Below are 15,683 nucleotides of genomic sequence, written 5' to 3'. Positions count from 1 at the left end.
AAGTGGCGGTTGCTCGCCTCTCACAAAGCTACCATTAGTTTACCCGGTCTGAAACTCTAGATGGCTCCAAGGGAGGCAAAAGTCATCTGTGTAATGCCACATTCAAAAGACAAGGAATGCAACAATCAGTCTGGTGGAGAAAAGATCCCAGGAACATTTCTTGATCAGAATTTGCCAATCGTTTTTTTTATGCTATATGAAATAAAGCTCTGACTGCAGGACAGTAGCTCTAAACCGATTTTGGCTCAGAGAGATGTGTCTACTGTTGTGGGTATTCTCTGCAGTTGTGTCTTAACTAGTTTTGTTACTGCAGAACAACCTACCTTTTTCTCGTGACAGAGGAACTCTGGATGTGAGGTCATAGTTGCCTTCTCACTCTGTTTTCTGTGAGATCCAGCTTCAGATCTTCTCCAGTGTCAGGATTTCTCATTTGCTTTTAAGATAATATACCCTGGAGAGTGATCTGTGAAATTCACACCTTATATAAATTCACCTGTGATCTCCAGGAGTCAGTACTCTGTTGATTTTGCCATTTGTATGGGCAAGAGGGAAAAAGAACATGTAAATATAAGGTGTCCAGTTGCACAGGAGCCAGTTGTTGGGGACAGAAGGGATACTGAGGCATATGCAGTTGGGGCTATTCCATATTCCAGAAACAGAGAATTTCTGGGATGCTTGGTGAGTTCAAGAAACAAAAACATCAAAATACTCAACTCTTCAGTCCATGTAAAAATTGGGAACAAATAGGAGAAACCATTTTAAGAATCTCCTGCTTTGCAAATGGCTAGGAAAATTTGGGATCTGAGGCATGGAAAATATACAATTTGGCCCAAGTCCCTGTAAAAACTGTGACTCTCCTAGGAATAGCAATCCCAGCTAAATAGGTTTTTTTCCTGTTTCCTGCTCCTGGATCATTCAACCACACTTTTTCTCTTCTCCCCTGCTCTCCTGAATTGATTTCAGCACTTTGTCTTCTTGTCCTTTTCCAAAAAGATTGGAGTTAATCAGTGGGCTAGGGAGTAATAATGCAACGTTGCTTGCCTGAGTGGTTTTGTGGTCATAGAAGCTAAGAAAATGTCATACCTTAGATTGAAGGTCACTTTTTCAGAGCTTCTACTGGATTAATTTTTCCTGTATTGTACATTATTGGGCTGTTTCTTAGGCTATTATTAGGTGCAGAACCTTTCCCTAACACCCAGCCTGACCCTCCCCTGTCCCAGCTCCATGCCGTTCCCTCGGGTCCTGTCGCTGTCCCCAGACAGCAGAGCTCAGCACCTGCCCCTCCGCTCCCCTCGTGAGGGAGATGCAGGCCGCCATGAGGCCTCCCCTCAGCCTCCTCTGCTCTGGGCTGAACAAAGTAAGGGGCATCAGCCACTCCTCATACGTCTTGCCCTCCAGATCCCTCACAATCTTTGTTGACCTCCTTTGGATACTCTCTAATAGTTTTATGTCTTTCTTATATTGTGGTGCCCCAAACTGCACACAGTACTCGAGGTGAGGCCTCACCAGTGCAGAGCAGAGTGGAACAATCACTTCTCTCGACCAGCTAGCAACAACGATGTCCTTGATGAACCCCAGTATACTCTTGATCTTTTTGGCTGCCAGAGGACACTGTTGATTTGTGTTTAACTTGCCATCAACCAAAACCCCCAACATTGGCTAAGATTGCAGCCTGAATTGTCCAGGATGGACAGTTCCCTTTTGTGCTCCAAAAGATGAAAGCTGAGATGAGCCCACCTACCTAGCAAGAAGAACAAATGTCTATAAAACTTCATACTACATTAAAGCTGGTACATACAGATATACAAATGAAAAGCATTCAACATCCTGTAGGTCACAGGATTGTGGTGTAAGATACTTCAACAACAAAATAACATTTTGCTTGTTACATATATTAAGAAATTTAAGGTGTCTGAGTTGAATGCAAGAGTTTATATCAAGTATCCCAAGGGTTGCACACATCCTCCTCGCTATTTCCTAGACTCATAAAAATTTAGGCGGAAAGAAGAGGTCTCCAATCCAATCCTGTGCTGACAGTAAGAACAACTTCAGAGCTTCAGGGCCTTGCCTGGGCAAGTTCTGAAGATATCCAGGGACAGAGATTCCCCAGTCTTTTGTAGAACTTGTTCCAGTTGAATGAACTTTGAAGATCTTACGCTTAGCTTGATTCAGAAGTCTGCAGTCCTTGTTGCTGGTAATGGTTGGTCAATGAGCTGCAACCAGCTTAGAAGAACTTCATAAAGACTCAGGTAGAGAAGTAAGGTAGCAGAAGCTACAGCTTGACAAAAGCTGTCAACATGTTGGTTCAATACGTGACTGGACTCTTGATTAAGGGAGTTTCAATGAGAAATAGGTCTAGACTGAGAATAAGACAATACACACATGGGAAGCAAATTTGGACATTCTTTAATGCTGTTAGATATTCTGAACAATACAGGAAATAAAGAAATCAGACACCAGGCTTTGAACCTACCCTGGAAACCAACAATTATTCTCTCTCATCTTCATTGTAATCTCCCTGTCAGGTAGGGCATGAGTAGTTCTTCTCCAAGTGGGAAAAAATGAGATAGAAGAGATGAGAGGAAGCAGAAGGAGGCTCCTTATGCAGAATAGCATCTTCATGTTATGTTTCTATGAGTGGAAGAAGTAAGAAAAATTCCTTTCCCAGTCACAATGACAGTGGGGAAAACCAATACATATTCCTGACTCTCCACTCAGCACAGACACAATGAGTTGTCCTGTTATACACAAAAAGTGAACAGGATTGTAGCCAGCCTTCCTACCAGAACAGATGACCATCACATTTAGGAGGTGTGACTGTGCTAAAGGGAGAAAGAGCTAATCCTGTAAAGCTTCTGCATCCTCATGCTTACTCATGGTCTCTGTAATCCAGTCCAGGTAACGTACTACCTTGGTGTAAAGACCAAAGGTACCACATCTTGGTCCCCAGGAGATCAGCCCAGCCACATAGTACCGGCTATTATCAAGAGGATCTTGGATGGAGTAGGCTCCACCACTATCCCCCTTACAGCTGTCCTTGTCACCACCAGCACAGATCATATTGTCAGTGAATCGGTAAGCACTGGAATCAGCAGGGCCCTCTGGTTTCACAGAACGGCACTTGTCCATGTCCACCACAGGAATCTGAGCCTTCCAAAGATAAATAGGTAGTCTTCCTTTCTCCTTCTGTCCCCAGCCAGCAATATAGCCTAGAGTCCCTTTTTGTAGCTCATATTCAGGTGATTTACCAGGAAGACAGAGGGGTGAGATGTTTGGGCCCATCTTCACAGGATCCTTCAGCTTCAGTAGCGCAATATCATTATCGAAATCGGTCCTGTGGTAGTCTTTGGGCTGCTTCTTCCAGCCCGGATGGATGAATGAAGCCTCTGCAATCAGCTTCTGGGCATCCCGGTACAAAGATTCTCTACCAACATTGATTACACCAACAAACATGTCAGGCTTGTCAAATCCCTCCAGCACATGAGCTGCAGTCATCACCCATCTTTCAGAAATGAGCACACCAGCTCCTCTTGGGTAATCAAAATACACCTGCCAGGGAAAGTTGCCCTTTTCTGCACGGGTGCCTCCAAAAATCTTTGCTGTCTCTCGGATGGGATTACTGGGCACCCCACAGACTAGAAGGAAAAGGAAAAGACAGGAACCAGATGAGAGAATTAGCAGTTACAAATAGGTTTTCTTTGGCACTACTAAAAAGCCCACAGTCCCCTCCTTTCTCTGTCTTCTAAATTATTCTGGTGCGGAGTAGCCTTTGTTTATATTCTGTTATAGAATTTGCAACAAGCATTTACAGAGAAATTCAAGAAAATTCAAGCAAAAATCCTATCAACCTTCAATTTAGGCTGAAAATGCTTGTTCTCAAATTCTTGTTCTGGAAAGTCAAATATTCACACCATTGTCAAACAGCAAGTGTTGGGTATGCCAAAGCTCACAATTTCATTGCACTCTATTTAGCATTTTTACTTTGCTGAGTTACATTCCGTAGGTATAGGTAAATATTTTTCAAATATTAGAAAAAATATTTGTTTAAGTTCTTAGAGCTACGACACTACTATTTAAAAGGATTTTTTTTGGGGGGTGGAGAACTACAGATAGTCTCAGTTTAAGTGCTCAGATTTGTTATTGAAGTTTTACCATTTTCTCTCTCCATTCTTTTAGTATGTAAAATCTTAAGCAAAGGGTCAAAAGAGATCCTATATGTGAGTCTTGTTGGTGCAGAGGTGCTCTGTGCTTTTTGAGTAAAATGTTCTATAAGGTCTTGCAGAATGTGAGCATAAGGGCAAGAATAAGGCTGATCATTCTTACATAGCTAGGAAACTGATTGCTTTACACGTCTGCTGATTTACATTGAACCCTTAGTCATATTGACAGAGATTAAGGAATTATAGCTGGTAGGTAGCTTCCAACTTAAATGAAGAAGAAGAAGGGACCTCTCAATGTTTCTAGTTTAACACCCTGCTCATTCCTAACTGCCCTTCCCCCACCATCCTATCCGTAAACCAGGTTGCTCAGGGGGTTTGCCAAGTGGCTTGTGAGCATCTCCAACAATGGTGATTACCCAGCATCTCTGGCCAACAGTTCTAGTGCTTTGGGGGAACATTTTTCCTTAAATACAGTCAAAATTTACTTCATTGCAACTTGTGCTCATTGCCACTTATATCACTGTGTCCTTCTAAGGACACTATCATATATATCACTATATTGCCTTGTATCACTGTGTCCTTCTAAGAAAAGTCTGTCTTCACACTCTTTGTAACCCCCTTTTAGGTTGTAAATTCCCTGAGTTTCATTTTTCAATTTGTCTTTTGCACTATGCACTGTCATAGTCCAAGTCATCTTCCGCTGTGTATTGTAGTTTAAAATGCCCATGAGGTTTTGGGGGTTTGGAGTAGCAAAAATGCATCGCATACAACTAGCAGTAGGGATGCCGCCTCCTCTAAGAGTGGTTGATAAACTGAACAGTGTCCAGAATATAAAAGATTTTAAATCCTCTATATGAGCTGGAAGTTAAGCCCCAGCCATAACTACCAGTAGCCAGGAGCAGTAGTACCCATGCACTTTCCTCCTCAATTTGCCTCGTGTACGAAGAGAGGATGAGAAAGTCCTGGATAGGGATATTGCTTAAGTATTCAGACCCACTGAGTACTGTTAATACTGAAGGACATGTGCTCTTTTAAGCATTTAGGCTTCAAGTGAAAGCATTGTAAGTCTTTTCCTTGTAGTGCTGCATCGTTAGTGCCCAGTGGACAGCTGAACCCAGGGAGGGTTTGAAGAGAAGCTACGGCTCTCAGTGTAGCTTAGGAATGACTGAAGAAAGAAAGGTCTGACATTGTTGGACATCTCTTTTGACCCATAAACCCTTTCGATACCTTCAAAACTGTCAGAGATCTAAAGCACCGAACAACTTGAGAGTGTGCACACTTGAAGGAGGGAAAGCTGGTGCAGGAACAGAAAAATGAACGAAGTAGTGGTCTTCACATACTACATGCATATATGCACGGGTTTTGGTAGTACCTGCAACACATTTTGGTAGCTCTGTTCCCATTTCTTCATGGATCCATTGTCCACTGGCTGAGCATTCATACACCACTTGGAAAACACAAGAAAAAAAGAGTGCAAGAAGAATACAATTGAGATGAAGAGAGGGTAAACAGTGTTACTGTATAAGATGATGTATTAACCTTCTCAACTCCAAAGAAATCACAGCTTGGTAAACATTGCTGAGATCTCCCTAGAAGTAGACAACCCCACCAGGATGCTTCTGCCCCTGTTTTGGAGAGACCTCATCTAATATGCTTCTTGAGTCCTTTATTTCTCTACCAGAAATGTGTGGCAAAAATCTCCATGGTTCATACACCAGGCAAATGGAGATAGGACTTGCTGATACATCTAAGGTCAACAGCCCAACCGTAGACATTATGACAGTGTATTGAACACAAAGGCAACACAAAATTACTGCTTGCAACCCCACACCAAAAAGAATCTTTGTCCAGTCTTGACCTGATGGGATATAATACCAGTCCCATGGCAATGCCAGTACTATTTCTTAGGCCTTTCACCAAAGAAATTTGTTTATGTAGCAGACACAATACTTACCTTCCCCTTTGTTTTTTAGGGTATAGTAAGGTGCGTTACAGTGATACCGGACAGCAGCTTTATACAGAGGCTCATGAATTTTGGAGATGTATTCAACTTGTCCATTTTCAATAGGAAGTGGTTCACCACAGTTCACAGCTGTAGAGAAGAAAAAAAATGATCAAAGACAATTGAAGGGGCATTTCACCCAACAATCTGATTATTCTATAGTATGGGGAACTACTCAGCTCCTCTGGTCCCTGTATGGTCATCCATGCTTACTTCCTCTGTTCTTTCAGCATGCTTACATATCAGTCTTTCACTGTCCTACTAGTGTGGAGATGTGCCTAGAGCCTAAAGACTCCATTTCAGTCTGCTTCCTACAATACAGAGAGAGTTCACTTACGAACACAGCTGAAATGAGAGTTGCTCCATTCACCATTGTCCTGACAGCTGGAGTGAAAAGTCCTGATGCTGTCTTGTTTCTAGGGAAAAGAATACGACCTATGTAAGTAACTGGCCATGAAATTTACCTGTAATGGGCACTTCAGTGAAGGGTCCTCAGAATGCTGCAGTGGCTGGAAGAAGTTTCCACCTTCTACAGGTGTGGCAAAATCTTTGAGTCCCAAAGGTGCTCAGGACACCTGATGGAGATGGCAGCAGGAAGCTGCTGAGAGGGGCAAAGAGGGTATATGCTTTTTTGTGTAACTTACCACTACAATTTCATAGCCTTCCACACAGGTCACCGTCACACTGTCCTCGAAAGTATACCTGTCCTTCTTTGGGTCAAGAACAGAGTTGGAGATGACACTCGGGGGACAGGTTATGGCTTTGAAAAGACAAGAAGAAATCAATGATTAACTGGTTCAAGATTTACTCTCCTTCCAGTTCCCAACTTCTTTCCTACCAGTGATTATTCTCCCTAGTTAACAGGCATCCTCTGTTTAGTTAATAGCTCCTTAGCTCTGACTAGCAAACCCAGCACCTGTGAACATGTTAACATGATGTTGTACCATGAATCTGATCTGGAGCAAGGTTTCCCTAACTCAGCAGCAGAAGGAATACCTTCCCAAGTGTTTACTCACGATCTGCATAGTAGCGTATTTTCCAGCCTTTATGCTGTACTGCCTGGTCTGTTTGGAAGATTATGTCAAGAATGTTGTTCCTAGTCTTGATTTCAGAAGGACCTGGGAATTTGCTGCCACAATAGGGACCAAAACGCTTCTCTCCAGAGACAAGCTGGGAAAATAACAAACAAGAATAAATGAAAAAATACCAAATGTATTCTCAAGAACGTCAAAAGGCAGCGTAGATGAAATTAAAGTTAAGCAGTCAGAGAGTCTTCTGAATATGAGGACATTGAGGGAAGACCCAGACCTGTCTCCCACCCTACACCTACCGTTAAGCTGTCATGGCAACTCCCTTTTGAGTCAGCTGGTTCCACATCGAAGTCCTCGCTACGTATGGTCAATGCCACAAAGTAGCCTGGCCTCAGAGCCACTCGGTACTCGCACCGTGAGTTCTCTGGGTACTGATTGGGATAGTTTGGGCTAGCAATCTCCCCTGATGACTCAGTGAAGACATTTCCACTGCAGTTCACTAAGGAAGGAACACAGCGAGGACTCAGGAAGGAAATGGTTCACCTATGAAGCAGACAAGCTTTCCTTCTTTCACTGCTTCTCCAGTCTACCCAGTCACCTGCATTAACCACCTCTCAACACTGCGTCTTTCCAAGAAATTGAACACCAGGGCAACTCCCTATCCAGTCAGCCAGGGACCGTAACTTCTAGTGGACTGAGCTACCTTGCCTTCCTGTCAATTCTTTGGAAGACAACTTCTTGGTGTTCTCAATACTTGCGAACAGCTTCAGCATATCATTAATTTTGCTCAGTCTTGCATAATTTCTTTTAGTATCCTCTATTTCTCCCTCAGTTTTTTTGTTTTTGTTTTTGTTTTTAACCTTCCATCTGTGATTTAGGCTCTCTTCTCTCTTGTGCAGGTTCTCATTTTATACCCCTTTCAACATGTCACGTTTGTGACTTTGCAATTTTTTGATTTGAGCCAACGAGCACCTTGGCCATTTTTGTATCTTCTTTGAACTACCCTGCTTTGTCAGGAATTAAAAGATTCACAGGTAGCAGTATGCTAAGAAGGGTTTCCATCACAGACTTTAGGGAATGTCATTTAATAGTTCCTTGATTCTCTTGATACAAAAAAAACACAAATGTTAAGAATATGTTAACAGAAATTCACAAAGTCTACCTCCAGTTCAGATTTGCATTGGGATATTCTTTTCTTTAAAATATATCTGTCATGACTGGTTGTGAAGGTTGATAGAGAACGTCTTCCAAGTACAATATCTCACTTGACCTAAGCTAACTCTTGCTGTTGGCCACAGTTCATGTAGATCTCTCACCTCCACATGTCTTCTTATCCTCATAGAGGAAATACTCTGGTGGGCAGGTACAGAAGTAACTTCCAATATAATTATTACAGTAATGACTGCAAGGTTCCTCCACAAAATCCGTGCACTCATCCAAGTCTGCAAGTGTGAAAAGAAAAGATGTCAGCCAATGTTAGTGAAATGGAAGCTAAGGGCGCGGGGAAGATGGGAAAGTGAAGGAAATAATAGTGACCAACAAGGAAAATGGATCACTGAGGCAGCACGTAGACTGGCCATATTGGAAAGCAGTCTTGCCTCCTTGGATTTCTTTTAAATAAGGCCCTCCTGTAAGGAAACCCCTTCTGTCAGCTTTCCTTCTCCTCCTAGTCCTGGACACTACAGAGGTTCAGAGGATCCTGTTTTAACCTTACCCACTGCCACATAGTAGGCTGCAAAACCAGTGAAATGCTCCTCATTGGAAAAGTCTGATTGGAAGGTCATAGTCAGGGTGTTATAAGGGACACGGAATTCCTCCACAATCAAGGAGCCAGGGACACGAGGTTTCTTTCGCCCACAAAGCACGCCTTCAACATGGCCACTAGACAGGATCTGTGGAAGAATGCAGAGAGGTCTTATCTTGTTACTGGAATATGTGTAATTACCAGTGCTTGAGTCTTTCAGCTTATAAGCAGCTAACTAAAGGCTTCTAAATTGCATGCATTTGTCACGACATTCATGTAGATATCCCAGGGCACAGCGATGTCACACAGTTAGCAGAAGGGTCCGAGACTACTGTGTAATCCACAGATCTGGACAAGGCTGGAAGACCAGCAGACAGCATTCAACGGAGCAGAGCCCCTAGCAAACAAGTTTCATGCCATTTGTAAGACGCTTGGGGTGTGTTCCCTATTACTGACTTCCCAGCTCTGAAATACCTGTCTTCATTTTCCAGATACAAATTAAGCCAGAGAATTCTTTGTTAACAGCCTTTCCTCAGGCCTACTTTTACAAAAAAATTGAACACTTTGTTTCAAAACCCTTCACTGGCAGGCTGCAGAGCATCCTAACAGGTACATTGGTTTGTTGCAAAGGACATGTTATTACATCTCCCAGCAGAGCCCATTCATCTGGCAGTCCCACCTTGATCCTTCTCCAATGTCTCCTTCTTGTGCTGCACCTGATCTTATTGCCCCTTTTCACACTTAGCTATTGCAGCTGGGATGTTCTTGTTTCTGTCTTTTTGTGTGGAAATATTTTATGTTTTGTGCCCTGTAGAACAACATGGAGCAGGCACAGTGAAGCTCTAAGTTTTAAGAAAACCGTGGTGCATAGATTGTGGCAACAGGCCACTGCACTTTGTCTGAGTACCCACTATCCATACACAGACCTCATGATTGTTTTTAACTTCAGTCATTCCCAATAAATATCCTCTTGCATTGAATTGTCTAGGTCTACTCATGGACTTATTCTGAATAATTTCATGGACAGAAAATCAATGCCCTTTCTATGAAAATGGGCATTTTCATGGGCTTTCATACCTGTGGCTTACTGACCTTGCAATATGTGCCTTGCAATACGGAGGTGTCAGTGATGGAATCTTACAATGGGTGTAGGAGAAACATGGGGATGGTGGCATAGCCAGGACACTCAGAAGGCAGACAATGCTCATGTAGTTAGGAAGCAAACTCAAGTCAATTTAGGGATGGCTAGTGCACATATATTCAGTCATTCAGGCTGTTTTGGGCTCACATCAGGAAGGATGTCTCTCTTCTTCCAGCCCCGAGCTTTGTACACAGCTTTGCTGATCTATGCTATACCTCACCTTCTTGTCTTTTTCTCACTTGATGAGAATAGGGACAGTACCTTCACAGAGTCGTATTCACAGTTCTGCGATGGTTCAAGATCCATATGTGTGAAATAAAGGTGAATACCATATCCTGGAGGGACCTTGATTTCCCAAGATTCCTGCAGATCATTTGGATACACCTGAGGATAATTGGGTGACAAGATCTCACCATACATGGAGGCTGCATCAGCCCAGACAGGGAGACAGAAGAAGATAAGGTACCTGAGAAAAAAGGAAGATGATATTGCAGAAGTCTTCTCTGTCCGCATATGAACACAGTCCCTAATGAAAAGGCTAGTCTTTGGCTCTATGTAGCACGCAGCTTAGCTCCTGGCTTTGGAGTTTTAATGACCAGTGCTGTGGCTGTGTGGGGTTTATCTTTCTCCTGTAGCCTTTCAAACAGGACTACATTCTCCATCCTGCTCTCTGCTCCTCTCCAGCTGTAGAGGAACTAGTAATGCTGCAGAAATTGAACAGAAGGGTCTTAAATGCTATCTATACCATACTTCACTACCTTGTTCTGGAAGCTACTTGGGCTACAGACACATTCAGATTTGAGAATCAGTACAATACTACAGGAAAAACACCTAATTCATAAAATGAAATTATTAATAAAACTGAGTTCCCCATGGAGATTCAGTAACTCACCACATCTGGAAAAAGCTGACCTTCCTTTCTGAAAACTTGCAGGAATTGGACTTTGGAGTTATGGTCTGGGACAAAAAAAACAATGTGATTGATTAACGTTGCCTGTGCTTGTGTGTGTCTGCTAGGCAGGTCAAAGGCCCTAACACCCCAGCTTGCGGAGAATTCACCGATGATTTGCCTCAAAAGCAAATTTATATCACTGCTCTTTCATGCATACAGCAACCCCAAGCTTCAAGGAGGGATGCTAGGCTCAGTGCTGACAAAATGGGGCAGGTATCTCCAGCTTGATACTCACTGATACTCACCTTCTCCCCTTATGTTCATCAGTGTTTCCAAAGATCATGTAGGCATATAGCAAATTGACAGAAAGCACCTCCCCCCCGAAGTACCCAATTCGTTCTCCCCAGCACCCCAAAAATTATGCTAAGACCCTGGGCATGGGGGAAGCATGCACTGACCCTTCTAGCTGTCAGCGACACTCAGGAATATTTTCCTTTCCCGTTTCTAATGCTTGCAATATTTACCTTCTCTCCCTAGTTCGTGTCTGCTTTTCTTCTCTCTTGCCTTCTCTTTTCTCTCTTTCTCTTTTTCTTTTTTTCTTCCTGTTCCCACCCTCCAAAAGGATCCAAGCCTGTGGTCTGGGTAAGAGCGCTGTAATCTGCAATAGCGCAGCACCCCCTAGCACCAGGATGTAGCTTCCAGTTTTCTGTGTCAGCTGCGATGCGGGGAAAAAAAGCTTGCCGGCTTTCGGCAGAAAGGGGAATTTCCAAAACAAGTTGCACAACCCCGTTGGCTCAGGCTACGTGGGGGGCGTGCACTGATCTGGTCTATATTACGGATTTTCGGGAAATCAGATGACTTTGGGGAAAAAAGGAGTCGAACGGAGTTTTCGTCCTCTCTCCCTCTTCCCCCTCCCCTTTGAAAGTTATGAACAAAATTCAAAGGGTGTAGCAAAAGGAAAGACCACATGAGCACACAAGAACAGGTCTAATGCTTTTGCATGGGGGAAAAAAAAAAAGAAAAAAAAAAGTTTAATCATCTATCCCAGAGACCACTTTGCTGTAATCCACTCTGGGACTGCAACCTGGTGGCCACAGGGCTGCTGCCATTGTTCTTCATCTTATGCTTGAGACCCATCTGGGGGGAATAAAATAAATAAATAAATAAATAAAAACAGTGGCCCTTCAATATCGTGCCTCTCTGAGGCTACCAACAGGAGTTATGATGCATTGCTCGACTATTTTTTTATTATGGCCTCACTCGTATAAGAACTTTACTAAGAACACCTAACTATTTCTTTATAACTATTTACCGAGTGAACTTGATGTAAAAACAACTGTTCACCAGGCTTAGCCCTGGAGCAAGTTAGATCTAAGACCTTTAAGGAAAGGAGATTCACAATTTACGCCGGGTAGGGCCCTTAAATCAGCCAATGACCACAAACCAAACCAAGACCAAAATACCACTGTGCGAGCTAAAAGACCTGTCACTAATACTCTAGAAAACCTCTCCTCCTCACAAACCAGCTACACTGGGACAGGACTATAAACGAATGTGTAAAACTCCACTACACACTCTGCACTTTAGAAGCAGCACATCATGCTCCAGAGCTTGTTTTGGCCAAGAGAAAAAAATTCAAGTTTCAAGAGGCCATAGGTAAAGTGTGCTAGCAAAGCCCATGTGAAAGACTCCTTTATATTGTCAAGGGAGAAAAACACCTACAGATGAATCATAATTGACTTCATTGTAGTCAGCAAAAGGTTTTACTTGAATAACGTGCCTAATCTGTTTTCTTTGTCAAACCGAGAATAGGTAGAGAAAGAAAATAATTTGTCATCTCACCTCTGATGTCTCTTGGGATCATATCATGATGTTTCTAACTGGAGTTTTGAGAATGGGGAAAACAGTGATGAGAGACACACAACAAATATCACGAAGACGTTTTATCCTCTGAACTGGGCAAAGACACTGCCAGTAACTCTTCAAGTCACAATGTCATTTTAAAATGGCATGGCAGAAGTAAAACAAGTGAGTGCTGATATATTTTGCATTATATTTGTCATGTAATCACAAGGGAATTGTATATTTTCATATGAACCTGACTCAACTGGTCTGTAGCAGTGGTAAATTGATATGTGTGTGAATATTAATAATTCTTAGAAAACCAAATACCTGTTAAGAAGAAAAAAGATGGGTGAATTTAGTTAAATAAAAAGGCAGCTGCACTTTGTATGGGTACATATCTTTGTAATGCTAACTATTTATGCAGAAGAGCAGTGATATTGATGTATATATTTAAATTGAATAAACATAAAGCATTTGTTTGCGTATGCCTTGGTCTGTGTTGTTGTAACGATTCATAAGATGAAACAGGTAATATATTTTACAATTCACTGAAACTATGTCAGAAACTACACTAAATAATAGTTCAAAAGAAGCAAAATCATAAAATTGAGGTCAATAAATGATACTATTAAGGCTGCCAATGCACTGTAATTCTGCTCTGAGGCACATGCATTCTTTTAAATTCCTAAGTTACATGACCACATACTACTTTTCCCAAAGTGCTGCTGCTTCCTTCATTGTGTAAGACAAAACTTTTCTTAAGATGAGTCAGAGCTGTGTAGCTACAACCTTCCTGCCAGATGCTCTGAAGAGTAGTAATGTTCATGTTTTCGTAAAATTACTATCTCAAACAGGCTTGACTGGCTTGTTCACCACCACCGTCCCCCAGGAAGACTGGAGGAAAAAAAAAAAAAAAGCTTTTCCTGATTTCTTAAGAAATGCCACATTTTTTCCATTTGGAATCAGTGAGTCAATACATAAAACAGAGGGAGTAAATATTAAAAGTGAACACCTAACATTAATTAGGTGAAATCCATCAGCAGGGAGCCAAGGATATGCAAGTCCCCGAGACGAGCCAGCCCCGCGAGAGGGCAGCAGAGACCGCCGGGTGCATCCCCGGCTGGGCAAAGCTGCACGAAAGACCGGAACGCCGTCAATGGAAACGAATTTGCAGAAGCTTCAGCAGCGACATTGCTTCATCAACAACCGAGCATACGTGAGCTTGAGGTTTGACGCTGATGCCAATGTAGCGACATAAAATCGCTATATATTTACAGGGTTTTTTTTTAGGTTATACTTCCTCCTCCCAAGCGCAGCAGTGCCTTGACTATTAAAAGTAATAATAATGATGAAAAATAATGGCACGCATCGTGATCTGAGTCTCGAAATCCGCTACTATGCTCTGACCCGAAGTGGTTATCTAGCATTTAATCTAAACAGGTCAAATGTAGTTAGTTTCAAGCAACTGAAAACAGAACTTTCCAGCGGAAACTGTTAGGCAATCTCAGGAGCAGATGCTGCTTCTGAAACCCTTCTGTGACAACAACAAATTGCAGAACCAAGTCTAAATCTCACTATACATATAGCTAACTGAATACAAGCCTATTCAAACACTAGAGTGATTTCTACTTATTTTACAAAGAGTGGACATCTCAAGTTACTCTGTGCACTAAAGGCGTGTTTCATAGGTTTGTTTCCGGAGCTACTTCAAGAACATGAAGGACCTAGACCAGAAGTTTCTCCAGCCCAGCGTACAATGCCTTAACGCTCCTTTTGTCTGCAATTGCATGTCAGAGTTGTGGATGGACTGACAGAAAACTTCAGAAGAACACTGGTGGAGAGTGACTGCAGTCCAGAGCCATTTTTGCTGGCTGCAGATGTGGCCTCCCTCCAAAACCAGAAGGAACAGCTTGCCCTTCTAAAAGCAGGGGTTTGTATCTGCTGGGAACAAGAGTTCTGTCTGGTCAGAAGATGCAGTCTTGTGTGCAGAAAGCTAAACTCACCGTTGTAAGCCCTACTGGCAAGCCCAGCAGAGTACAAGTGGCCCGAGGAAAGGTAAGGCATCCCACAGACACAGTGGCATCGTTGGTGCCAAGGTTCAGCCTGACCTCCATACCAAGGCCATTGCCACAGTATCTGCAAGAATCCTCCATGTATGATTTCAGTTTTTATGTAAAGGGGATGAAGAGGAGCAAGGAAAAGGAAGGAATGAGGAAAAGGGAAGGATGAGGGGAGGGGAAGAGAGAGATGGGCATTTAAGGATGGAGTTTTAAGGGCTAACATATGGTTATCTTTCCCTGGGATATTCTCCCATTTTCAGCTATATAAAGCTTAAAGACTCACTGAGGCAGAAGTCATATTTGCATCTTACTGTTTACATGTCCTCAATGGGTCTTTCTTACATGAATGTTCTCATCACTTTTTAACTCATTCATGGACTTTTAATGACATGATAATAACAATCCCTTATCGGTCAACAGTACAGTCAAGCAGGATGGAAACTTTAAGAGGTTGTAACTCCAGAAGAAGTGTTAAATCTGTAGGATAATTTAATTTTATCAAACATTGGAGGAACTTTGCTTACGGAGTGGATTCATTCAGCAGCAATGCCAGCAGGCCCCTCTCTCCAATCTGGCTCCCCATTTTCATGAAACTTCTACAAACACAGCAGTTTGAGATGCACATTCCTGGTCAAATATGACCAGGGGTGGGACAGAGTCAGTATGCATCCGTAGACCTCATTGACTTGAGAAACTGGTCCAAAAAACACAAATGTCCAATTAAACAGTCAGTGCTTGGACTTTGCAAAAAGTTTGGCTAACAGTGACCAGTTAGGGTGAACAAATACAGTAGCCTATTTGTAAACTC

The 15,683-nt window shown here is 42.5% G+C and overlaps 1 protein-coding gene across 1 annotated transcript; it reads right to left on the bottom strand.

Moving 5' to 3' along the window:
- Positions 1-2,390: 2,390 nt before the first annotated feature.
- Positions 2,391-11,685, bottom strand: C1S (complement C1s). Its single transcript, XM_040573927.1, has 12 exons — positions 11,495-11,685; positions 10,971-11,035; positions 10,340-10,544; positions 8,908-9,085; positions 8,510-8,635; positions 7,493-7,692; positions 7,179-7,332; positions 6,807-6,922; positions 6,500-6,578; positions 6,115-6,252; positions 5,533-5,607; positions 2,391-3,635 (listed from the first exon to the last, which is right to left on the bottom strand). Exons 2-12 carry the CDS (start codon positions 10,973-10,975, stop codon positions 2,839-2,841), a joined length of 2,073 nt encoding a protein of 690 aa, XP_040429861.1. The 5' UTR covers positions 10,976-11,035; positions 11,495-11,685; the 3' UTR covers positions 2,391-2,838.
- Positions 11,686-15,683: the final 3,998 nt, after the last annotated feature.

This window comes from Cygnus olor, chromosome 1 (assembly GCF_009769625.2).
Source record: "Cygnus olor isolate bCygOlo1 chromosome 1, bCygOlo1.pri.v2, whole genome shotgun sequence".
NCBI lineage: Eukaryota > Metazoa > Chordata > Aves > Anseriformes > Anatidae > Cygnus > Cygnus olor.
The sequence above is the reverse complement of the archived record's forward strand: the minus strand, read 5'-3'. Positions and strand labels throughout refer to the sequence as shown.